The following is a 26,205-nucleotide window of genomic DNA, read 5'->3' as shown; positions in this document are numbered from 1 at the left end:
GGGTTGCCTTGGATGGTGGAAAGAATTTCTCTAAGAATTTCACAGCCATGCCCTCCCAAGTTTTTATGCGTCCTAGTCGCAATGACTGCAGCCAACTCCGTGCCTTGTCCCTGAGAGAAAAAGAAAACAAACGTAAGCATATTGTATCCTCAGAAACACCATTTATTTTAACAGTATCAGTAATCTCTAGAAAAGTGCGCAAGTGTAAGTGAGGATCAGCTGTGGCAGTTCCATTGAATTGGTTCTGTTGAACCATGTTGATTAAGGCCGGCTTCAACTCAAAGTTGTTGGCATTTATTGTCCCTCTAGAGATTCCAGAATAGTGAGCCTGGATCGTTGGCCTGAAATGATCTCTAATTGGCACCAAAGGCAATTCATTGACATCTTCTTCAGCCATGTTTAATTGTTCTTCTTTCCTAACTTTTCTCAAAGCTCTTGCAGTTCGTTCAATCTCTGGATCAAAGAGCAAAGAATTCACACTTTGAGATCTTCGCATAAACTGCAATTAAGAGCAATAGCAATTTATTAGTACTTAAATCAAAATAAAGAAAATTCTAAATTAAAACTTCGACTAATTGGTAACAAGACTAAAAAATAATCAAAATAACTCCCCGGCAACGGCGCCAAAAACTTGTTGTGAAATTTTACTCGCAAGCGTACGAGTGTCAAGTTTTAGTATAGTGAAAGAGAGAGTGTCGATCCCACAGGGAGTAAAATGAAAATATTCAATACTTGTAATTAAAATAGTCTTAATTTTATCTAGAAAATCAAACTTCGAGAATTTTGCAGAAGAAATAAAATAAATAATGAGAAATTATCAAGCTCACACACACACAAATTTCTAGAAATGATCAATCAGAGAAAAATAGTCCAGAGGTTTTGATTTCACTTGGTCTTGAAAATATTCAATCCTAATTAATCTATTTTATGAATTTCCTTCGATTAATAACCAAGAACACTTAGATTATTCTATTCTCCTCTCCCGAGCAACAAATAGAGTGTATCAACTACAATTCGATTTCAATATCCCTATTAAAAATCTAGATGTAGTGATATGTGTAAAATGATGTTCCTTAAAGGTTCTATTAAAGCTATATACTCTCCCGAGCTATATAAACAATTAACAGTGTAGTTCCTATTGATCCTACTCAAAATCCCCTCTCCCGAGCAATGATTCTAAGTAAATATAACAACTCAATTTATGGCCAGTAAATTAAGAAGACATTCAATTCTAGAAACACAATTAATCTATAGAAATTCAATTTATTAAAATCAAAGATTCATGAATATGTCTCAACCAAGTTACGTCAACCTCTAGACTAGAGAAGTTTAGTTCATGCTCGAATTCAATAAAAACCAAATAATGTTTAATATCTCAAACATAATTCAACAATCAAAAGAAAATAAAAAGAAGAAACAAAGCCGTAGTCTTTCTTCCGTGTCCGGTCGAAAAGTCTTCGTCTTCGTTCCAAGCAATCTTCAATTCTTCAACTCCACAAACTCACAAAAGTGCTCTCTGGAATATTGTGTGTATTGGCGGCTGATAGATAGTTTTTTTACTCTGAAAAATACCCTAAATATGACCTAACAATCGTCCAAAATAATACCAAAGATATCCCCAAAGTTTCCATAAACAGTCGGACTCTAATATTCCAAACAGACGACGGCGCGAGCGTGCAGGAAACAGGGTGGGCGCGCTCTCAATTCGCAAAACAAACTTTTGAACATTCTTCAACGGCGCGGGCGCGCCCTCAGCTCGACTTTTCTTCTTAGATTCTTAAATAACAGCGCGGGCGCACCTAGGGATAGGTCTGGCGCCCCTTTAGCTCGAACTCAGCCTTTTTCTTCTTTTTTCCAACTCTTGAATTTCCTTGTAAACTTCCATCTTTTAAGCTTATTTCCACTTGAACACATCGAAGTGCATAACTTACTACAAACACAAAAACAACAACAATTTCACGCAATATCTACCAATAAATTCCAAAAGTCAAGTAAAACCATATACAAATTAAGTGCACAAAATGTACTTATCAGAAAACTCACTTTTTTGTAGTGTTATATCATCGGAAAATGGCCAGTGTTGGCATTTAACTGGATTTATGGACATCCGAACAGAGGTATGCAGACGCAATCATGGATTTTTCTTCCACGTCTCTATGGCTTATTCGATCTACCTTGGATGGTTGCAGGAGATTTCAATGAAATTCTCTCCTTGTATGAAAAATTTGGCGGCAGCGACCAATCTACTTCCTACAGGAATTATTTTTGGGATACACTCGATTTTGGCGGTGTAGTGGCCCCGCATTGAATCACCCACTAACTGGCAACTATTGCATGCATTAATCTTAATTTAAAACATAAGAACTTAACAGAGTAACACGTGCGGAAACATAACCCATAATTTACATCACAACTTAATAAAACAGTTCAAAGTCTTAATTTAATAGTTATACAACCATATCGAAATAAATGAAATATACCGTCATATGAAATTATATAGCTATATCGAATTCTGTTGTATAAAATGTTCGGTGATAACTCCTGCTCCCTAGTCTTGCCTCGAAATCCCTGCTCCGTCCATCCTGCGACCTGTCCCGTGGAATGGGGTGTCCAAGATAATAACTAAGACGTGAGCGATTAACCAGTAAGTAAATATGAGTAGACATATAAATATGATGCATGCAATCGTGATGACTGGTAATAGGCCATCTGAAAGTCATGCTAATGACCGGAGCCAATGAGTGGTGTGATCGCTTGGATCAAACCTTTGGGTACAACCACACTCACCTAGAACCCCCCCCCCCCCACTATAACGATACATTCGGTTCTAGAATATCTCATAGAACCCTCTGCTATAGCGGTACATCCGGTTGTAGACTAAATATAGGTATAACAAAGGAATAGGATCAACGTGTATGCGCACATGACATATGAATATGAAAAGAGGTAAACCATACATGCAACATATAGACATGTACACTCGCTGGAAATCTCAGTCAATATGTATGTACCTCTAAGCTAGTTCGAGTCTTGTAGGATCTAGGTTCCAAGAGTATGATCAAAAGTCACTGTATCACTACACAAATTTTAAAAGTCTTAACTAAGCTAATAGATAATCCTATAACTTAATAAGATTCTTGGACCATACTTTTGTCCGTAGTTAGCTGTTGATGTCGCTCATTCTGGATGTCTATAACAACAACTTTTTTATTTCAGAACCTCTTTATAACCCGATAGGGCCCTCAAGTGTATAACTCGCACTTATATAACTGAAGAAGGAAATTTAGGAACTTATATAACTGAAGAAGGAAATTTAGGAATTCGTAATTCATTTATGAATCCGAGGACCCCTATTTATAGGCCAAGACTCGGCAACGATCGGAACCTTCGTTCATGGGATCGAAGCTTTTGATCTCTACATATGCGACACGTGGCGATTGGAACTTCCAATCCGGGATCGGAGCTTCCGATCTGGTGCATGTCCAACACTTTTCAAAACTCGTGGCTTAGTCATCGAGACTTGCTGGCTGCTTGAGATCGGAGCTTCCGATCCGTGCATGATTCCAAAGTCAACTACTTCATTTCGTTGCTTCCGATATGCATGTTTCAGAGCTTCCGATCTGGGTTCGGAGCTTCCGATCCTGCCCATGCATATAAGTCCAATTCTTGCTTATGAAGCCCAATTAAGCCTTTGATTTGGTTAAATACTAACTCTTAATCATGTTTACCATATAATTATCTTAAAATAGAATCTGGGTTACTACAGGTGGTCTTAAATATCTTGGTTCCATAGGCCTAGAATTCACTTGGCATAATCGTCAATAACACCTCGATATATTTAGGAACGGCTCGACCGGGCAATTGCCAATTTGAATTGGCAAGATATCTTTAAAAATACCATTGTGTCTCACCTAGATTTTTTTTATTATGATCATAGATTATTGCTAATTGAATTCTCGCATATTGATAGCGTTTTTACGGATACTTTACCTCGACAACAATTATTTAAGTTTGATCTTTTTTGAAGAATTAGTAAGGTCTATAAACAGGTTGTGGCTGACTGCTGGGATAGTTCTGGAATCCCTCATTGTCATAGTCCATCGGATCTTCAAACAATTTTATTTTGGTACGGACAGAAACTCAATAGTTGGGGATCCAAAACTTTTGGGAATATTTCCTCACAAATCCGCCAAGTGCAAAATGATATCTCCACTTTCAATGCCCAACCTCATGGTCCGATTCAACCTTCTATTCTTGCTCAGTTGGATAGACAACTAGATCACTTATTGTATCTTGAGAAATATTACTGGAAGCAACGCTCTCGGACAGATTGGCTAGTGGGTGGTGATCGTAATACAAAGTACTTTCATAGTAAAGCAACTATCCGACACGAAAAATCATATTGGAGGTATGATCAACAACAATAGGGAATGGATCTCTAACTTCCAAAATGTGACTAATATCATTGTGGATTATTTTACAAGTTTGTTCTCTACTTCCCATCCATCCGAAGCGGCCAGGCTCCGTTTGGTAGGGATGATAGGATAAATAATATATAGATAAGTAATATAATGTAATAAAAAATAAATAAGAAATGATAGTGAATATAGTAATTGATTTGATTGATAGATTATAGTTTATTTGATTTGATTAATTGAATTTTATATAAAAATACAAAATTACCATTTTGTCCTTTTTAATAATAAATAAAATATGAATAATATTATTTATAAGAGGTAATATAGTAATTTAAATTCGATGATTTGATTGATGTAAGATAAATAATTAATGATTTGATTGATGTAAAATAAATACTTAATAGAAGGATAAATAATATGACGAGAAGAACGTAGGATTAGACAAGATAAATTATACAAGGATTAATAATAATCCTACCAAACAGAGCCTTTTTAGAGGGGATTGATTGCAAAATCACGCCTTAGATGAGCTCTCAATTAGATGCACCTTATTGTCCAGACGAGGTTCGACATGGTTTGTTTGGCATGAGTTCTTGGAAATCTTGAGGACCAGATGGTTTTCATGCTAGATTCTTTCAAGAGAATTGGATGACTGCTGATAGTCATGTTACAACTGTGGCACATGAAATTTTTAATGGCCGGACTTCAATTGGGGATCTAAATCAAATTGTTGTTGTTTTCATCCCAAAAGTGAAGCAGCCAAAGATCATTTTTTAATATCGACCTATTAGTATTTGCAATGTAATCGATAAAATTGTATCCAAGGCAATGGCGAACAGATTAAAGGGTTTTCTTGATGACATTATTTCACCGGAGCAAAGTGTTTTGGTTCCGAACAGGCTCATTTCGGATAATATTGTGACTGCCTTTGAATGCTTTCATACACTTCGTCGACGCACACGGGGACGACAAGGATTAATCGCACTAAAAATGGACATGAGTAAGACTTATGATCGCGTCGAATGGAATTTCCTCACCGCAATTATGACAAAATTGGGTTTCTCGAATATTGGGTAGAGCGGGTTCGTGATTATCTTGGCTCCACTCAACTCCCTTTCTTTGTCAATAGAAGAAACTTCATATTTTTATGCTTACAATTAATTGTCTAGTGTTTGCCTAAACTTATTAAAAAAAACTTGAGCTTATAAGATGTTTTAAGAGTTTATAAGCTGTCAGGTTTTATTTTTAAAATAAGTTGTTAAAGTATTTGAATGAACTTATTTTAAATAACTAAAAGATTTTGATGTGTTTGGTATTATAAAATTTTTTAATTGTCAAAATTACCAAAAATGATAAAATACTATGAAAATAATTTAAATAGTAATATACATACAAAAATAGTTTTAAATTTATCATAAATATTAAACATATTTTAAAAAATAAAACTATTTTTAATTTTAATTTAGAAAATTTTTGATAAATTATGTACAAAAAATGGCAGAGGGCATAGTGAGAATTTAATAAAATATATAGGAATAATATGAAGAAGTAAAATATCAAAATAAGATCTTTTTTGAAAAAACTAAGGATGACTTTACTTTATAAAAAACAGCTTATTTGAGTCTTTGACAGCTTATAAGTTGTTTGACAAAAAATTTGTCAAACAAATTTAAAGAGCTTATGAGCTCTGAAACAACTTAAAAGCTGTTATCAAGAGCTTATAAACTATCCCAAACATCCTCGAGTCATCTATGTCGGCGATCAAAGATTGTGAAATTAAACTTCATATTTTTATTGACGAATACAGTTTAGGTCTAGTCAGATCATGACCATTTAATACATATATTTATATATAGAGAGAGAAATTTTCAGCTGCCCAACCAATGATGCACAACTCGTTCCCGACCACTAAAATCCGGTACCGTGTTTTAGTTATGTAAAAAATAAAAAACAACTAAAACCCGGTAGTAAAGGACGAGGTCAAAAAATATTTTTGGACAGCTGAAAAATATATATATATACATACAGATACAATCCCCTGCACCCTAGGTGCAGGAAAACTGTGTGCAATCACTAAAATCCGGTGGTGGCCACCACTAAAACCCACTACCGGATTTTAGTGGTCGCACACAGTTTTACTGCATCCTAAGGTGCAGAGGATCAAAATTAATTATATATATATATATATATATTATATTATATAGCACTAGTATATGAAGTATTTGAGGAAGATTTCTTGCTAAAAATAGTTGATAGATGATGTAATGTTGTTCCACGATTTAGAAATTTTGAATTGAATAATTACTGCCATATATATTTTTTTTTATAAAACAAGTGTTCGATGCTCCAATCTATATTGAAGTAAATCATTTGTTCAATTCTCATGAATAACTAGGTGGTACAGCCACTAGATGAAGATTTCCTAGTGCTGACGTTTAGACTGTCGTATTGTGTAAAAGATTTCAACTATATTATTAACACCTATTAGAACTTCCGGGAAAAAACAAAACAAAACAACAAAAACAAAACAACAACAGTACACTTAGATTCATTAGAAATTATAGCTCTCTATGCTTATGTGCTGCCTTGTAAAATCAATTTGCAACATGTAAGATTATCTATCTCTAAAGAAGTCAAACAAAACATTTTACTTTAACGACTTTCACTAACATGTTAGTATTTAATGCATGCACTTCGCACCCTAATCCATTTTAAATCATCAAAATAATCAATATCATCCATAGTTAAAGAACAATCGCCTATTCCAATCTCATATTTTCGCTATATCATGTCTCAAGGAGAGCTTCTCCATTAAGTATGATAAGTAAAAGATCTTGCTCCATTGAGAAATCAGTAATACATCCAAATATGTTGAGATTAACAAGGCAGTCAGATAACTATTTAGTTCTTTTTTTCTGGGAAATAAGGAATCTCCAAAACCTGACATGAACCTTAACTTCTTTAGATCAACAGAGAGAGAGAGTCTGTGATCCAATATTGGTAAGAAAATGCTCAAATGTTACTCCTTTGTCTTCACATTACAACCATTAATCTCATACTCACAACAGCAAGTGCAATACCAGGTTTCAGGCCATACACAGCTTCTTGCAGCAGGTTGTGGGTGCCAATATCAATGGATTTTGTTTCCTCGTCAAATTCATCAGGTGAAAAGCTTCCAACCTGAACAAGCAAAGACATTAGAGCATGCCAATGAAAGTGCCATTGTAAACGTATGGGCTCTGGAGTGTGGGCAACACCATGTATTGGTATATGTGCAAATGAATCGAGCAGACTCAGTAAACTGCTTGAGCCTATTCGAATATTATTGTACTTGAATTCAATTTTATTAAACTCGAACCTTATATGAACATACCCGGAGTCGGATTCTAAGCCTAAAATATTTGATTCAATGACAAACGAGCTATTTAATATTTTGTAAATACATATTCATAATTACATGAACCCAAGTGATGGTAAAGTAACTTGATTCAAATTTAATAGAGCCTGACAACCAAATTCAAACCAGATGAATTGAGCTCAGAAATTCAGCTCAAAATGATAATATTTTCTAGTTTCAAGCCAATATGCAAATTGGCTAAAATGTTCAAGCTGAAGCTTGAATATGAAAATAAAGAGGATTAGTCAGCTTGATTCCTTTCATTTGAACCACCGTCAGTTTTCCTGTAACAACTGCGGAAGCATGAGTTAAATGTATGGATATGAAACTATGAAAGTTTCAATGCTCAAACAGGAAGCAGCTTACTTGGTGACAAATCAGCCAGAATGATGATTTCGCTGCGGATTGATCTCATGGAGGAGAAGGGACCTGGCCCGATTAATCGCTGCAAAACAAAGGAACAAATGCTCCTCAAGATCTGCTAGCTTTCGCACAATATTTGCACGGTTTCTCCAAAACTGTTTCGACACCTCCTGAACCGGATACCGGTCCACACCTCTCTCCAGCGCCATGTGAACCATTAGCTTGTCGTTCTCAAGGGCAGTATATAAACGATCGACAAGGCGATCTATAGTGTCTAGATCATTGCGAAGGAAATAAGCACCCTTTGCTGCAGCATCCAGTTGAGCTAGGTGGACCATTTCCTTCTTAGTCACATAGTATGGAAAAATTGTAGGGCATATTGGGATTGCAACAAGGGCAATAAGGGCATGACTAGCTATGGCTATGGCCGATATGGCCACTCCAACACCTGCTGCAATCACACACAAGGCAGATCCAGTAGAGCAGTTACGGATAAAATGGACCCTCGATTGTGACTTTTTGAGGCGTTGATTAAGCTGATCTGTGAGCTCGGAGAAGCCTTGACGGATATTGTTGAAGTTGTAGGAATCAGGAGAGAAGGGATTTTCAAGGCGGTAAAATTTGAGAAAGATGTTAAACCCCAAGTTAAATTGGGAATGAGAGAGGGGGTAGGAATCGGAATTAAATTCGAGAGGGAGGTCATCAAGAAAGTTATGAATAGGGGTATAGAGGAGGCGAGCTTGGTGTACACTTTGATAGAGATGGAGGCATAAATGTGATGTACTTTCGCTGTGCTCGAAGTAGGTGGTAATGAGTTCAATAAGGGGGTTGGGCTGAATCACTGAAAGTGTCTCTACAACATGCTCATGGCTTGGTCGCAGAATTTGTTCCAAAACAGGAGGTTCCTCGAAGTATTCTACATGTTCTATGTCCACATATCGATCAAAAGAGCCACTGCGGTCAAATATTCTTCGAATCTCATTGTAAGAATATGTTTTAATAGCAAGCGTGTATTCTCGACTAAGGTTAACAGTGGGGGAGAGTTGGACACTTGATGTTGGTGTATTATCCTCAGAACAACCTGAATACAGATTCAGAGTTAATACTATCATATACAGGTTAAAGAAGTGCAACACAAAAAAGGAAAGTATAGAATAATGGGCGGGAATAGAGAAATTTCAATTGGAGGATGGAGAAATGTTATTGTACTGTCGGTGCTGCATTTACTGACAGTTCAGGCAGGACTTGATTTCTATTATATTGCTCTTATATTTTATTCAGTAAAATCAGAGCTTTACCTTGAGAAGCTGGAGATGAAATATGATTATTTTCTGTGGGTAGCCGTGGTGGCGGTGACGGCGGCGGCGGCGGTTGTCTCAAACAAGAAAGCATTGAACTCTGTCCCTTAATGATGGATGGCTTTTAGAAATAAAATTCATTTCTGCATAACAAATGAATTTAGTAATCCGACCAAACAGAATAACCAGACACCATGAGGGAATATCTAATGCACAAGCGCTCGATATTCTTCTCATAACCTCATGTCAAATAACAGAGAAGAAGTCCATGTGATAGACACAACAAGATAGCCAAATTGATAGAGCAGGTCAATGATATCTACCCCTGAAAATAAATATGATTAAAAAAAACTGCTTTTGAGTCTATAACCACAACCAAAACGTGGCAAATGAATGATATGAGAGAACTTAACAGAAAAGTGCTTTTCTTGGCCATGTTCAAGCAACAAAGTATTTAGTGCATAGAATATATTTAACCAATCCTTCACTCCATCATACAAACAAGTTCACTTACCAGGTAATTCTAAATATTTCAACGAAAAGTGGCAAAATTGATGCCAGCCAATAAGGCTATGGAGAGGCTCACTTCTAAATGCAAAACAACTCAAGTTATAGAGAAAGTATCAGTATCGGTATCATCGCCCTAGATGGGACCGTAGCTTACTAAGGGAGTGGGAGTAGACAAAGTTTCAGAACCCAATATCTGAGATAAGGAACATGGAAAACATATCAACACATCACAATACGTCAGTACCGCAAATCTAACACAAGCAACCGAAATATCGGCAATGTGAGTGAATCACCTCTAATGAGGTTGAAGCTGAGACCACTCCAAACTTATACAGCCACTCTCTTGGATAAAATTTCTTTATTAGAACAATGCTCATTTTAGATATAGAAATCCCATCATGAAAATTCTCAAACGGAAGCAGGGGACAAACCAAGGAAGACGAGTTGGCAACCATTGCTTCAAACAAAAAAATTATTTTACTTTGTTGCTTAAACATGGCCAAGAAAAGCACTTGTCTGTTAAGTTCACTCCTCGGCACAAGATTCCTTGTCAATTTCCATCAACTTTTTTATGACCACATTATTTTACATGAGAAGTACAGCAGAACAACAGTGAACAGTCACCACAACCCACATTTTTTCCTCATTTAACATGTAAAAAAATTATAAACCAATACTCCTACACCAGCCAAAATTGAAAAATCAAACAATGAAAAACCGGGAAAGGTATTCAAGAACTTGAAACATTTAGCTAAGCTTGTGGACTAAAACACTAAAACCAGTCAAAAGAAACACAAACAGACTCATATATAGCTGGAACAGCTCAAAAGATTTCGACTTGCCACATTCACATAAACCAAATCGAACCAACATACCTTAAAACATCCTTAAATCAAAATGGATCCCGACATATAGCGCGTAAAGCTTTAGAACGTATGAATTGGTGAGCTACGTGTAAGAAAGTCTATTTAAATGTTAAAATGCAAGTCGGTTACCTGTAGAGAGTTCAGTCTTCGAGAAGTTTTCTGAGGCGGGCTTTGACGAACTCTTTGCGGGCCTGCGCGCGGGCTTGCTGAGGCCCAACGTTGGTAAACGATAGGTGGGCTCCGACAGCGATGAAGGCGACGCCGGTGAGCAAACCGCACACTGTGAGGGCTACCTGCTTTGGGGTCGTCGCCGGGTACGAGTACCATACCATTTTTTCTTTCAAACCACCATAAGAATTGATAAATCCAAGTTTACAAAGCAATTTTTCAAGTCCACAACATTTTATTAAAAATTAATGGCAATTGATAGATAACCTAAATAAAACGAGTTAAAAATTAATGGCAATTGATAGATAACCTAAATAAAACGAGTGATAATATAATGGAAGATAAAAGATGATTAATGTTATGCGATAAATTATCCGGCTTTTAGTATAAATTTTAAGCAAAAACTTGCGTGAATTCATCTGTTTGACGGGTAACCCAATCAAAAAAATATCCGGTTAAAGATAATAAATAATAATTCTGTCATATAGAAATTTGGGCTGCGCTTTAACGACGTACGCTCTCTTTGCCGAAATTCTTTGCTACCGTTTGGTTCGGGTGATAGGATAAATAGTACTTTGATAAGTAATGTAATGTAATAAAAAATAATAGTTAATATAATATTTGATATGATTGATAGATTATGATTTTTTTGATTGATTGATTAAATTTTATATAAAAATGATAAATTATCATTTTATCCTTTTAACAATAAATAAAATATAAATAATATTATTTATAAGGGATAATATAGTAATTTAAATTCGATTATTGGATTGATGTGAAATAAATAATTAATGATTTGATTGATGTATAATAAATAATTAATAGATAGATAAATAAATAATATGACAAGAAAAACACGAGATTATACAGTATAACTAGTACCGAGACTATTAGTAAAGTAACCAAACGAGCCCTTTGAGAATTGCATCGCACGTAATTCTTTGTTGCCTTCTGATTCTGAATTTTTAATTCGATTTGTAGTTGTTATGTGGAGTTTTCGTATGGATTTAGGGTCTTATGTTTTTACGTTAATTTTCTAATTAATTTATCATTTTTGGGGGTTCAAGAAAATTCCAATAACACAAGATCAAAATGGAATATCCTTGTGCTACTTACAAATGGTCTGGCATCCATCGTTGTTATGCACTGAAACTGCACCTAGTACTTGACATCGACGTTATTTAATATTTTCACATTAAACGACCAGCCTCAGATTTCAGAAATTCCAGAAAACCAGTCTTTCATTCATAAACTGAAATTACAGTATCTTTGCATAAACTGTGATAGGTTACACCTAAAAATTGAACTAGGTCTGAGCCCAATCATAAAGGTCCAGTTCAAATATTTTTAAGGCCCAAGGTTATTTAAATATTATATATTTTTAATTCAAGCAGACCCTGAATTCTACAAAAGCCCATAAGAGGCTCAAGCCCGTGAAACTCTCCGAATCTCTATAAATAGCTCAAGTCACCTCATTATTAAGGTATACACTTTCTTAAGCACCATATCGCTCTACTCTCGATTATTATTCCTTGAGTAATAACTGACTTGAGTGTCAGAGTGCCTTCGCCGAAAACCCTCCCGGCTCCTCTGACTTTGTTTTGTGACGTAGGAACAATCCACTGAAGATTTCGACAATGAGCATACAAGGATCTGTTGATACTTCGAATTTTGCGGAAGAAACGTGTCATATACAAGTGATTTTTGGCTACATCAGCTTGACGCCGTCTGTGGAAATTTGTTCTTTACGTCATTGAGAGCACATATTAGTTCAAAAATATCTCAAGGAAATAATAACAATGGAAACGCACCACCAAGCATTACTCTCACCCATGAAGCCTTGACTTCGCTAATGGAAAACACAGCAGCACTCGCAGCAAAAGATGCAGTTGCTCAGTACCTAGAAACCCGTAAGCGCAAAAGCATCAAGGAAAAGGCTCAGACTGAAGGCTCATCATCTCTTGACCCTAATAACGAAGACCCAAATAAAGATAAGTCTAAAGTGAATGATAAAGATCAAGGGGAGACCAAGAAAAATACTACTCAGAAAGTTGGTGAAGCAAGTGTTCACACAGTTCATGACACCTCTGGCGAAAACAAAACCACTAATCCAACCCGGAAGGATGGATCTCGCACATATGTAACTGGAGAGAATTCGTCAGCAATTTTGACGTCACGTCGAAGCCCCTTCACTGATGACATCCTATTTGAAGCATTACCAAAGGGGGTCAAAATCCCCAGCTTACCTGAGTTCGATGGAACGAGTGACCCCCAAGATCATATTGACAAATTCTACGCAAAAGCGGATTTGTATGATATCACAGATGCTGCATATTGTAAAATTTTCCGAACAAATTTATCAGGAAGAGCACTCACATGGTTCAATAAGTTACCCACTGGATCTATTGTCAATTTGGAGCAACTTACTGACTGCTTCATTCAGCAATTCTCAATTAACAAGAAATACCCGAAAACAGAAGCGTATTTGTTCACAATCATTCATAATGAAAGGGAAAGTTTGAGGGACTATGTTCGGCGGTTTACTCACGCGGTTCACGAAGTTTTACATGTGAATCATGATTTGTTAGCTGGAATAATGCCGCCCAAAAACTTAGAGGAATTACTGGAAAGAGCTGAGAAATACATGCGGGTTGAAGAATCTATAGAGCCACACTACTTGAATAAAAGAAAAAGAGAAGAAGATAAATTGGATATTAGAAAGCGAGACGAGAAGCGAATAGCACAGAGCCCCCGCCTCCAGAATATACCCCTCAATGCACGTCTGACCGATATATTGGTAGTGGCTGAAAAACAAGGATTGTTGCGTTCCCCTCGCCCAATGCAAAATAATCCAAAGCACCAGCGTTTGGACAAGTACTGTCATTTTCATAAAGATAAAGGTCATACTACAGAATATTGCTTCAGTTTGCGAGCAGAAATTGAAAAACTCATCAAGCGCGGACATTTGGGAAATTTTGTGGACAAGTCCCACGGTGAAAAGCGAGATGACAGGCGTCGGGACGAACAACCAAAACGTGACTATCAAAAGCGCCATGATGAAACTGGGAAACAACATGAAAGAGCTGATGAAAATTTACCCACGGGAAGGGTAATCGCCGTAATCACTGGGGGGGCCTGCTTGTGGCGACTCAAACAATGCAAGAAAAGCCCTTATGCGGGCAGCAAAAGGAACCAAAAAATTATCTAGCCCCATATCCTTGTCGATATATGAAATTGGAACCATCCAAGATGGATTATGATTCAGTGACAAAGATTTGGAGAACCCTCGGGGTACCCATAATGATGCTTTAATCATCTCAGCCACAATCTCCAATTTTTGGGTAAAGAAAATTCTAGTGGATTCAGGAAGTTCGGCCGACATAATATTTCATGATGCATTCATCAAGTTGGGTATAAGTAATGCGCAGTTAACTCCAGTCAACACTCCACTGGTCGGATTTTCCGGAGAAATAGTTGAAGCTTTGGGCGAAGTAACGCTTTCTCTTTCTTTGGGTTCTTACCCCAAACGGTCTACTAAGATGGTGAAATTCCTTGTAGTAAAATCTTCATCTGCATACAATGTGATATTGGGACGACCAAGTCTCAATATATTCCAAGCAATCGGATCGACCTATCATATGAAACTGAAGTTTCCAACTCCAGGAGGAGTAGGAGAATCCATTGGTGACCATCGCCTAGCAAGAGAGTGTCATGCGGTGACACTACGGGGTTCATCAGGAAATCGTAAAAGACAAGTTTCTAGTGAGGAGAGAACCCCCAAGACCAGGAAATTTTTTTCGTGAAAACGGGATATATTTGGTGGATGAGGAAGCTGAGAGCAAAGAAATAATGACAGCAACCGAAACTCTAAAGCACATAGAAATTGTTCCAAATGACCCCAAGAAGAAACTGAAAATCGGGACCGAATTACCTCCTGATTTGGAAGAGAAGCTGAGAAATTTCCTTGGTCGCAATTTGGACGTGTTTGCTTGGGGTGATGAGCCTCTACCCGAAATACCACATGAATATGCGCTCCATCACCTCCGTGTTGATCCGAAAATGAGACCGGTGAAGCAAAATAAAAGAGCATTTGGCCCAGAGAAAAATTGGCATATAGCCGCTGAAGTGGAAAAACTCTTAGTGGCAAGATACATCAGGCCAGTTACATACCCAGATTGGCTTGCAAATATTGTCTTAGTACCGAAACATGGAGGAAAATGATGTTTGTGTATAGATTTCACTAATCTCAACAAGGCATGTCCCAAAGATCTGTTTCCACTCCCACAAATTGTCCTATTAGTTGATTTGACAGCAGAATGTGAGTTCCTCACGTTTCTTGATGCATATCAAGGATACAATCAGATCGGCCTAGCGCCAGAAGACTAGGAAAAAACAAGTTTCATCACTGAACGGGGAATTTATTGTTATGATGTTATGCCGTTTGGGTTGAAAAATGCTGGAGCTACCTATCAACGTCTGGTAAATACCATGTTCGAACACTTGACCGGCGTAACATGGAAGTTTATATAGATGACATGCTCGTCAAAAGTATTCGAGCGTCTAATCACTTGGAAGATTTTGAGGAATGCTTCAATATACTCAGAAAATACAGGATGAAACTTAATTCGGATAAATGCACTTTTGGTGTACGAGGAGGCAAATTCCTTGGTTACATGGTGTCAGAACGAGGAATAGAGGTCAACCCTAAAAAAATCAAAGCAATTTTAAATATGAATCCCCCGAAAAGTGTGAAAGGCATTCAAGAATTGAAAGGACATTTGGCCCCCTCAACCGATTTATCTCAAGATCTGCAGACAAGAGTTTACCATTTTTCAAAATGCTGAGGAGTGGGAAAGGTTTTTGATGGAAAGAAGAGTGTCAACAAGCATTTGACGAGTTGAAAGTACATCTGACCTCTCCATCGCTGTTGGTCAAACCAAACAAAGGTGACACCCTGTTGATTTATCTGGAAATATCTGCGGAGGCGGTAAGTGCAGTATTGGTCTCTGAAGTAGGACGTTAGCACAAACCAATTTATTGTATAAGTCGAACTTTACATGGAGCAGAATTAAGATATACAAAGATCGAGAAACTGGCACTGGCTTTGGTAACTGCAGCGAGAAAACTACGTCCTTAATTTTAGTCTCATCCAATAATTGTACTTACCAATCATCCTCTCAAACAAATTATCTCAAGTCCTGAAGCATCAGGAAGAATGGTTAGGTGGGATGTCGAGTTGAGCCAATATGGAATTGAATATCGCCCGCGTCCAACAATTAAAGCACATATTCTGGCTGATTTTCTAGTAGAGATGACAGTAACTCAAGAAGAAAGCTCCACCCCGACATGAATGATTTATGTCGACGGGTCATCAACTTCTACAGGAAGTGGGGCAGTTATAGTTGTGGAGAGCCCACGGGGAGATAAATTTCAATATGCCATCAAATTTCTATTCCCTGCAACAAATAATGAAGCAGAGTATGAAGCTTTCATCATGGGAATTAAATTGTCCCTATCGGTCGGAGCAAAAAGACTGACGATACACAGTGACTCTCAACTCATCGTCAGTCAGGTTAATGAAAATTATGAAGCAAAGGAAGATAAAATGCCTGTATACCTCAATCAAGTGAATGAGCTTCTCTCACGTTTAGACAGCTACGATGTGAAGCAGATACCTAGAATGGAAAATGAGTCAACGGACCGCCTTGCCAAGTTAGCAAGCTCCTTGGCCAACATTGATAGTAGGAAAATAACATTCCTAACATATGACAAGGAAGAAAAAGATGGAAGTGATATTACAATCTTTTGTGCTGACAACGAATAACCTAGTTGGAAAGATGAAAAAATCGACTATTTGAGGCAGGGTAACCTACCTGCTAACCAAGTCGAAGCTCGAAAACATAGAGTGAGAGCTGCTCGGTTCACGATCATTGACGGAGAACTTTATAAAAGAGGTTTCTCTTCACCATACCTAAAGTGTCTAACGCCAGCTAAAAGAAACTATGTGCTCCGTGAAATTCATGAAGGAATATGTGAAAATCACTTAGCTGGCAGAGCTCTCGCAGGGAAAGCACTACGCCAAGGATACTTTTGGCCAACGATGAAGCAAGACGCTATCGAGTTAGCGAAGCATTGTCATGCATGTCAGGAGAATGCTAACTTCCATCACCAGTCGGCTACAATCTTGCAGCCCCTAGAAAGTCCTTTACCTTTTGCTCAATGGGGAATAGATTTGGTAGCTCATTTTCCTCCTGCTATCGGACAAAGAAAATTTCTGATAGTTGCTGTGGATTATTTAACCAAATGGGTCGAAGATGAACCATTGGCCAAAATATCCGAAAGAGATGTAATCAATTTCTTATGGAAGAATATAGTATGCAGATTTGGCATTCCTCAAACTTTGGTTTCAGACAATGGAACTCAGTTTTTGGAGCGAAAATAAAATATTGGTGCAAAGGACTTTCTATCAAGCAGTTCTTCACTTCTGTCAGGAATCCTCAAGCCAATGGGCAAACCGAGGTCACCAATCGGACCATTCTACAACACCTCAAAACACGCCTAGGCAATGCCAAAGGGAAATGGGTAGATGAGTTGCCAAGTGTTCTATGGGCATATCGAACCACTCCACGCTCTTCAACTGGAGAATCTCCTTTCAATCTGGCCTACGGAGCGGAAGCTGTGGCTCTTGCCAAAATTGGAGAGCAATCATGGTGAGTGAAACAATACACTTTATCTGGGAATGACCAAGCCCTCCGAATTTCATTGGACTTGGTGGACGAATTGAGAGATGAAGCTTCGACACGAGCTGAGAGATATTGAGCTTGTATGACTAAAGCATACAATGACATAGTCAAACCAAGATCTTTTCAAGTAGGAGACCTGGTTTTGAGAAAATCTGACATCTTGAAGTCTGTGGGTAAATTGGACCCAAAATGGGAAGGCCCGTACAAAGTAATTGAGATTGTGAAGATGAGAACATATTGCCTCCAACATTCAGATGGAAGAGTACTTCCCAGACCTTGAAACGTGGCCAACCTGAAGAATTTTTATGCATAAACTGCAATTCTCGCCAATAATAGGCTAAATTTACCTTTTATGTTATTAGCATATTTTTCTTATGTTTTCATATTGCAATTTTGTGATACATTTTTCAACTAATTTGATTATTTTGTTATATAAGCAGATTACTTTGTCGAAAACATATCATATCTCCTCTCCTATACAAGCGCTTACTTATGACATAAACGTCATAGACCCTAGCAATCATAAAAAAAAATTCCCAACAATAAGAGGCTTGGCCAGCCCCATGGGACATTTGAACTTATGACGCTGTAAGAGGTCAGGACGAAATAATAATATTACAAGTCCCGGGATACCTCACCACATACCAAGTGGGTTTAGGACTTCCCCATGAGACAAAATCTTGGGAGATTGATCCCCTCCCAAGTACTCAGATATTAAAGCGATAATATTTTATTCATCAAATAAGTATGCAATAGCAAATTCAAAATGCAAAAGAGATATGATAATCGACAAAATTGAATATATATATATATATATATAAAGAATTATTATTTTTTCTTTGTTCCTCCACCAACTACTTACTTACTCAAAAAGAACAAACAAAGTCTAGGACTTTGACTTTGTTACAAAAAAAAAATTTTTGCCCAAAAGTGGGAAGAAATAATAAAACTAAACTGCTCCACGGCTCCAAAGAGTATTCTCCATGTAGCTTCGACACACACCCGTCGTTATTGCTTGTATAAGCTAGAAATTGGAGCGCAAAGCTTCGATCATCTTCTCGTCACCCATACCTCCCAATAAATCTCCTAAGGGTAGGTCCGATTCATCCTCGACTCTTGCAGATGCAGTTCTAGGCTCCGGAATTTTAGAGTGAATCATCATAATAATTTCCTCCGAAACTAATTTAGTTTTCCGTAGTTCTTTGCGGCAATCCACTACAACTTCATCATGAATAACGATCGCCCGCTGAATCACTTCGTCTTTAAAAGCTGTGGACTCTCGATAGCCTTCAATTGTTTTTTCTCCAGTACTTCGCAAAAGATTCTTGCCTACTGACGAGTTGAGAAAAATCTCTCCAGTCTCCGATTCACGGGAATATTTCCCCCCTAAGTTGCTCCATTTTCTCGCACATTGCATCATACTTTTTGCTCTTCAAGCTCCTTTTGCGACTTGAGAAAATCATCTCAAGCTTTACTGTTTTCCTTGCCAAGTCTTTTGCACTCACCCCTTAATGATGTCAGCTCGTCATCAAATTTTTTCTCGGAGTTTCGAGACCTCTCTTCTCGAAATTAAAAAGTGTGAGCAAGCGATAGAATCTGTAAACACCCATAGATAAAAAAAATTATTTATTATGTAAAAATCATAATAAATAACAACAAGCAAGTAATAATATACCTGGAAGGCGGATGAAGCAAGAGACCGAGTTAACACTTTGGTAGGTTGAGGCAGTAGATGCAACCTATCATGATCTCCAATCAGGTCCGCTCCCGTTCTCCAACCAATCTCCGGATCTTTCAAATCCCAAAAAGATCCAGCATTATTATTTTGGTTCACTCCTTCCACGAACAAGTGGCGACCCTCGAGAGCTTTTAGATCAACTACTCGTTCATTGTCACGTTTTTTCTTCGAATCTCTTAGATCTTCACCCTTTTTACTACGCGCATCGAAGTCGGGTCCAACTACAACATCTTTTCTTTTGCCACCATTTTTTCTGTCATGCACATCAGATCTTTTGGATGGTGGGCCCAAACGGTGAGCATGATTTGAAGGCCCGAGAGACTTCCTCCTCCGGGAAAGCTCTTGAGAACCAGCAATAGCTCGCTCCTTTGCTGAGTCTTTTCTTAGAATTTTTGACACATCCTTCTCATTTTTCTCTATGCATGCCCGTACCTCCGCCAAGTTGATTTTTTATCCTACAAAAAAACAAGGAGAATAATACATAACTAAATACAAGAAGTTCTCAAGTTACACCGAGCAAGGTACATTAAATTAAAAATAAAATACAATAGCATGCAAGAGAGTGAAAAATCAAATACCAGCAGGAAGCAAACTTTTTGGATCCACCAAATTTTGGAAAAGACCTAAGGAGCAACATTCGACTTGCAATTCACGATGAGTCTTGTTAAAGATAATTTTCCTATGGCCCAGACTCCAAACTATGGGAACCCCCCAACCATAATCCCAGACATAAACAAATTTTTTTCTCCAATCGCTTTTCGGAGATGGACAACGAGATAAAAACTTACAATCTCCCCGAAGAAGAAAATAAATATAGGACCCCGGCATGGCACGACGCACCGAGAAGAGCGCATAAAATAAGTCTATAGTTGGAAACATTTTAATTTCGCTCACTCTACATAGGAAACACATAAAAAGGAGAATCGCATTTGGTGTTAATTGACTTAACCTCACCCCAAGACTATCTACAATTTCCATCAAAAGGGCATGAGGAGGAAGCGAAAAACCAAAATTAAAGTACTCTAGATATACAGTGAAATAACCCGGAGGCGGTTCATGGCAAGAATCTTCATTTTTCGGAATCTTAAGAATATTTCTAGAGGATAATTCAAGTTCTTGGCATGAACTTAAAATCTCCGACTTATCCAAAATCCGCTCGCCCAATCTCACCAAAGACCCTTGGGAATCACTATTATAGCAAGAATTCGACTCACTCACAATTTCTACAAGAGGCGATCTCTCTATATCATATGTTCCCGACGTTCTCAAGTCACTTAAGGGAGATAAACATTCGTGATCAATTTCACTGTCATCGCCAGACTCCGCTGGCAAAAGGGAAAAAGTATCTCGGTTAGCAACTAACACCGAAAATACCTTACCCCGTGAAGGGCAACCTGCAACGATTTTTAAAGAATAAATCATATAAAAAATAAAAAAAAATTCAAAATCATATTATATATATATATATATATATATATATATATTCTACGCAATATTCATGCCAGTTTATTCAAAATTAATAACAAATAATAAGATGCAATACATAAGCATAAAAGTTATTTATTTATTTTCTAAGATATATCATATATATGTGTATACGTGTATAGGAATCATAAACCATGTGACCATCATCAACGGCATCACCCATGGCTATCATCGCCATCGCAGTCGCCCCGCCATCGGAGGCCATCTTCTCCGGTGAACGATCATCGGTGGGCTGGCCGTCACTTTCGCGCAACAACCACCATCAACATCCTCGGAGTGCAAGCGGCTGCAGAGATTTCCTTCCTCGAGCTGTCGTCACCACCTCCGATCGAGTTGCCGCCGTACGACCTCGAGTGCAGTATCTAGCCCCGTTCCCACCTGAAAACACGACCACGACTGACGAGCTCGAGGCTTGCGGACTCTGACACCCTCCTAGAGTTACAGCATCACCCTTTCCGATCGACCTACCGACGTCCAATCTCAAGTGCAGAATTTGGCCCCGTTCCCACCCGAAAACACGGCCATGACTGACGATCTCAAGGCTTGCGGACTCCGAAACCCTCCTGAGCGAAACCGCCACTCTTTTGACACCGCTGCCCGTCGCCACCCACCACCGCACGTACCTGCCCAGGAGCCCGCCGTCCCTTTGCCGTGAATAACGTAGGAGATGATGGATCATGACCATGGATGCAAGAATACTCATGTATAACCGATACACATATATATGATATATATACAACACCTCGGTAATGTGAAGAAGAAAGCCAACATGGACCGTATGTTAACAAAAAAAAAAGGAGAGAGAAATAATTATGGGATTAATTACCTGCCATGTAAACCTTTCCCTCCTCTTTTTATTTTTAATAGCAATCGTACGAAGGCTGCACTCACAAAAATTCAAAAATAAAATTGAGTTAGTACGTTGTGTTGCAAACATACTGTGGTGCTAAATTTATAATGATAATAGTTGATAGAGTCCTACTTGGTTTCTACAGTTCATATTCTGGCAGAACTTTGATTCCTATCCAATTACACTATAATTATTATTCTGCCCGGAATTTAATTTCATTGCATCACAGTCCTACTACGGTTTCTCCATCATGGTATCTCCATATCTGAAGAGTCGATCCCCGCAGTGGCAAACAATATTCGTTCTCGGCAACTAAATTTCTGACAATAATCCGATAAAAATTCTACTCTCGGTCCTCTCAACACACGCGACACGCCCGAGAGTGGGGGGCCTATGACAGGTTACACCTAAAAATTCAACTGGGCCTGAGCCCAATCATGAAGGTCCAGTCCAAATATTTTTAAGGCCCAATCTTATTTAAATATTATATATATTTAATTCAAGCAGGCCCTGAATTCTACAAAAGCTCATAAGAGGCTCAAGCCCGTGAAACTCTCTGAATCTCTATAAATAGCTAAAGTCACCTCATTATTAAGGTACACACTTTCTTAAGCACTATATCGCTCTACTCTCGATTATTATTCCTTGAGTAATAACTGACTTGAGCATCGGAGTGCCTTCGTCGGGAACCCTCCCGGCTCCTCTGACTTTGTTTTGTGACGTAGGAACAACCCACTGAAGATCTCGACAGGGAGCATACAAGGATCTGTTGATACTCCGGATTTTGCGGAAGCAACGTGTCATATACAAGTGATTTTTGGCTACATCAAACTGGAATCGAATTAATTTTATAATTCAAATCGAAAAATACAGAGTCTAAATGCAGCGGCTAAAATCATAACACTAAAACAGAATTGAAGCATCAGTCACCACTTCAATCTTTACCAGTCCCAAAACTGGTTCTACTCATCATCCTCGACTTCTTCCTCGGTTTTATCTGATGGTTTATGTGGGTGAGTGATATGAGTGTCACTCAGTAAATGGGAGAAATTATCTCATCTTTTAAAATCAGTTTTTAACAGATATCTTATACATATACAGAAATCAGAACTGAACTGAAGTTTTATATAATTTAGAAATACAAAATCAGATTATACACCAAATTAACTTATGATTTTCGTGGTTAATTTATATCAACTCCTTATATGTTTATCCTCTAAAGGGTGAGAAATCAGAACAGAACAGAACATAACAGAAACAAAGCAGAGTGTTCAGAATATATATTACTACCACTAGTACACAAGAATTAGTGCATCAAAATCACAAATTTCAGATATTCAAACCTTGAAAATAGATATACATGCTGGAACAGAATTTAAAACATAATATTAGCTTTATAACCGAAAGCCCACTTACCGTAGATTGCTAACCGAAATTTCAGTTGTTCTTCATATTCTGCTCTTACTCAACTAAAGCTCTATTGGGCGCTCAACTGGTCGCTCAACTGAATTCTCTCACTTGAATTTCTGTGTGCATTTTCTTAGAATCTTGTGTAACCCTTAATCAGAAATCTGAGTGCTATTTATAGGAAAAATTCTGAATTTTAGGCTGCCCATTTATTGCCCTTAATTGCCATTATTTCAAGTTAATGCGTCAGTTACAAATTTGGAGCTGCAGTTGTAGCTCGACTGAATTTTGTCTGCTGACTTAGCTCAACTGAATTTCAGCCGACTGAACTTCGGCAACTGACTCTAGTCCTCAACTAAAATTTGGACCTCGACTGAATTTCGAACCTCAACTAAATTTCAGTCCTCAACTGAACTTTATTCCTTGGCTGAAATTTCAATTTCAGTCCTCAAATGAAATTTTTTCTTTGACTAAAATTTCGGGTTCTCACAATTGTTCTGGTAACTACTAATTGAGGCCAACTTGATCATTTTGATGTTTTCCATAGACTAAATTTTCAAAAATTTCGGAAGGTTTTTCCTATGGCCCCTAAAACTAGCAGCTTATCTGTTTGGGTTTTTTTTGAAAGAAATAACATTGTTTGGTCTTTGATTTCGCTGGTGCAATAGAAACATTTAAAATAACTCAAAAGAACGAATTCATTTATGATGAACATCTTTTTCTTTTGCAACAAACAAGATTTGGGGGTGAGGGTGGGGAAAGGTTTAGTGAGAAACGAAAATGCTAGGTCGCTTATTAGAAATATTGGATGGGCATTTTGGTAATTTCATCATTTTATCCTCTTTATTATATAACAATCCCAGGGGCTAGGAAGGATGCCTTTTCACAAGATCATGCTATTATCACGGGTCTGCATTTTATATTCCGTCTCATAATTGTAAGCTCCAAAAGTCCACTAGCTCGATCATAAAAATTTTAAATGATTTAAATGATTTTATTCATGATATTTAATTGATATGTTTAATTTATACGATGTTATGTTATGCCTGATATTTAATGTGTTGCAAGTTATTTTAATGTTTTCAGGTTTAAAATTTAATTCTGGACTGAAAAAACGAGTCTAGCCTTCACACAAGTTAAGAAAAATTTATTATGTTTAATTTAAATTTTAAAGTTGATGCAGTGTATTTTATTAGTTGGGTGCAAGAAAACTTTAAAAGTTAGTGTTTGAGACTAACGGTCTAACTTTAAGCCCATTAGTCACAAAATATTCAAGAGTCAAAAAGATTTCACTCTTTTCTCTCTCATAAATGTCGTCTATTCCCCTTCTCACTTCCACATTCAAAATATGAATTCAAAAGCTGGGGCAATTTCTTCAGATATTCGAGGCTAGAGCGCTCCCAAGATGCAGGCTAAATCCAAACTACCACGATCAGAAAATTTTTTAACGTTCTGAAACCACCATTCAGGAGTATTAGGTATTTTGATATGAACTCTATGTGTATATGTCGTTTTTATGCATGATTTACAAGGATTTCAGGAGTATGATGTAGAATCATAAAGTGTTATGCGTTCCTGATCTCTTTGATTAAAGTTTATTGAGATTTATGGATTTAGACGGGAAAAAATCAGAATTTTTGGTGTGGGTGTGTTGGATGTGAAGTTTTGAATCAAACTTTTGAAAGTTGGATTGTTTTGTATGGATATTTTGAATTTTTTCATTTGTTTAATCATATGTTTTAATGGATGAGTGTGTATATTTGACTTGGGACCGAAAAAGACGCATTTGAATCGAGGTCCACACCTTGCGCCACTGCCTGCGTGCGCAGGCAGCTGTCAGGCATAGGGAGCCTAAAGTTGGGAGCCCCCACGCCTTGTGTACGAAATTTCCGCCCCAGCGCAAATATTTCTGTCCAAAAATGTTAATTTTCGCATTTGAAGTACAAAATTCAAGTTTATGATCCTTTAAGATATTTTAAGTATTTTTAAGATGTTCTATTGAAAAAGGTTTCAAATTCTAATGTACGGGACGAACGAAACGATTCACGTGGATCGGTTAAGTTTTATAATGCATCTTTATTTGAATTTTTCTTCATGAAAGCTATTTTATCATGAAAGTCATGAAATGTTATGAAGAATTATATGCATGATTGGATTTTATATCAATTTTAGCATGCATTATGTTTATCACGAAAGTTTACGAGCATGAGATGAAAAAGTTATAAAGTATTGATGCATGAAAATATTTTTGTGTATGACTTTGTGGTGACAATACGAGACGAACATCACGAGAATGAAAGGATTGGGACCCTGGGATGAGCTCCGGGGATGACATTTCCAAAATACATGCTCACAAGAATGAGAGGACTAACATCCTGGGATGAGCTCCGAGGATCACCTTTCCAAAATATGTGCTCAAGAGAATGTGGAACTGGCACCTTGGGATGATCTCCAGGGATGACCTTTTCAAAATATGTGCTCATAACAACGGCTGCCACAAATGCATGTATTCCATCACCCCTAACTGACAAGTTATTTTGATATGTTCATACTATGCCATTTCTTTAAAGTTTCAAGTTTTTATACGAGATATGTGTAAGGTCCAAAAGTTCACTAGCTTGATCACAAAAAATTTAAATGATTTATATTATTTATGCATGTTAATTATGAAATTTAATTATTATGTGAAAGTTATGTGATTTATGTTATTTGATGAGTTTCAAATTATTTTAGTGTTTTCAGGTTTGGAATTAATTCTGGACCGACAGAACGATGCTAGCCTTTGAGAAATTTGAGAAAATGTTTAATTTTTAATCAGAAGTTTAAAGTTGATGCAATGAATTTCAAGTTGGGTAGAGTATTTTATTTTAAAAGTTTGTTTGCAACTAATGGGTTGAATTTCAAGCCCATTAGTCACAAACATAAAAGACGTCAAAATCTTTTCCTTTCTACACGCCGC

General features: G+C 37.4%; 1 protein-coding gene across 3 annotated transcripts; it reads right to left on the bottom strand.

Moving 5' to 3' along the window:
• Positions 1-7,123: 7,123 nt before the first annotated feature.
• LOC140890582 (UPF0496 protein At3g19330-like) lies at positions 7,124-11,434 on the bottom strand. Of its 3 annotated transcripts, none has more exons than XM_073298477.1 (5): positions 11,331-11,433; positions 10,982-11,287; positions 9,477-9,619; positions 8,182-9,259; positions 7,124-7,598 (listed from the first exon to the last, which is right to left on the bottom strand). In XM_073298477.1, the coding sequence occupies exons 3-4, from the start codon at positions 9,568-9,570 to the stop codon at positions 8,193-8,195; spliced, it is 1,161 nt and encodes a 386-aa protein (XP_073154578.1). In that variant the 5' UTR covers positions 9,571-9,619; positions 10,982-11,287; positions 11,331-11,433; the 3' UTR covers positions 7,124-7,598; positions 8,182-8,192. The 3 variants fall into 3 exon arrangements, with proteins under 3 accessions (XP_073154578.1, XP_073154580.1, XP_073154579.1); XM_073298478.1 differs by lacking the exon at positions 7,124-7,598 and adding an exon at positions 7,616-8,108 and having other exon boundaries at positions 11,331-11,434; XM_073298479.1 differs by lacking the exons at positions 10,982-11,287; positions 11,331-11,433 and adding an exon at positions 10,862-10,940.
• Positions 11,435-26,205: the final 14,771 nt, after the last annotated feature.

The sequence above is a fragment of the Henckelia pumila genome, chromosome 3, assembly GCF_033568475.1.
Source record: "Henckelia pumila isolate YLH828 chromosome 3, ASM3356847v2, whole genome shotgun sequence".
NCBI lineage: Eukaryota > Viridiplantae > Streptophyta > Magnoliopsida > Lamiales > Gesneriaceae > Henckelia > Henckelia pumila.
Note: the sequence above shows the minus strand (reverse complement) of the source record. Positions and strands in the feature narration are given on the sequence as shown.

What these genes read in the sequence shown, in the direction of transcription:
- LOC140890582 (XM_073298478.1), bottom strand. Translation starts at nt 9,570, where the DNA reads ATGCTTTCTTGTTTGAGACAACCGCCGCCGCCGCCGTCACCGCCACCA. An exon ending in TTCATCTCCAGCTTCTCAAG is followed by an intron (nt 9,260 to 9,476) that starts GTAAAGCTCTGA and finishes ATCTGTATTCAG; the next exon opens with GTTGTTCTGAGGATAATACA.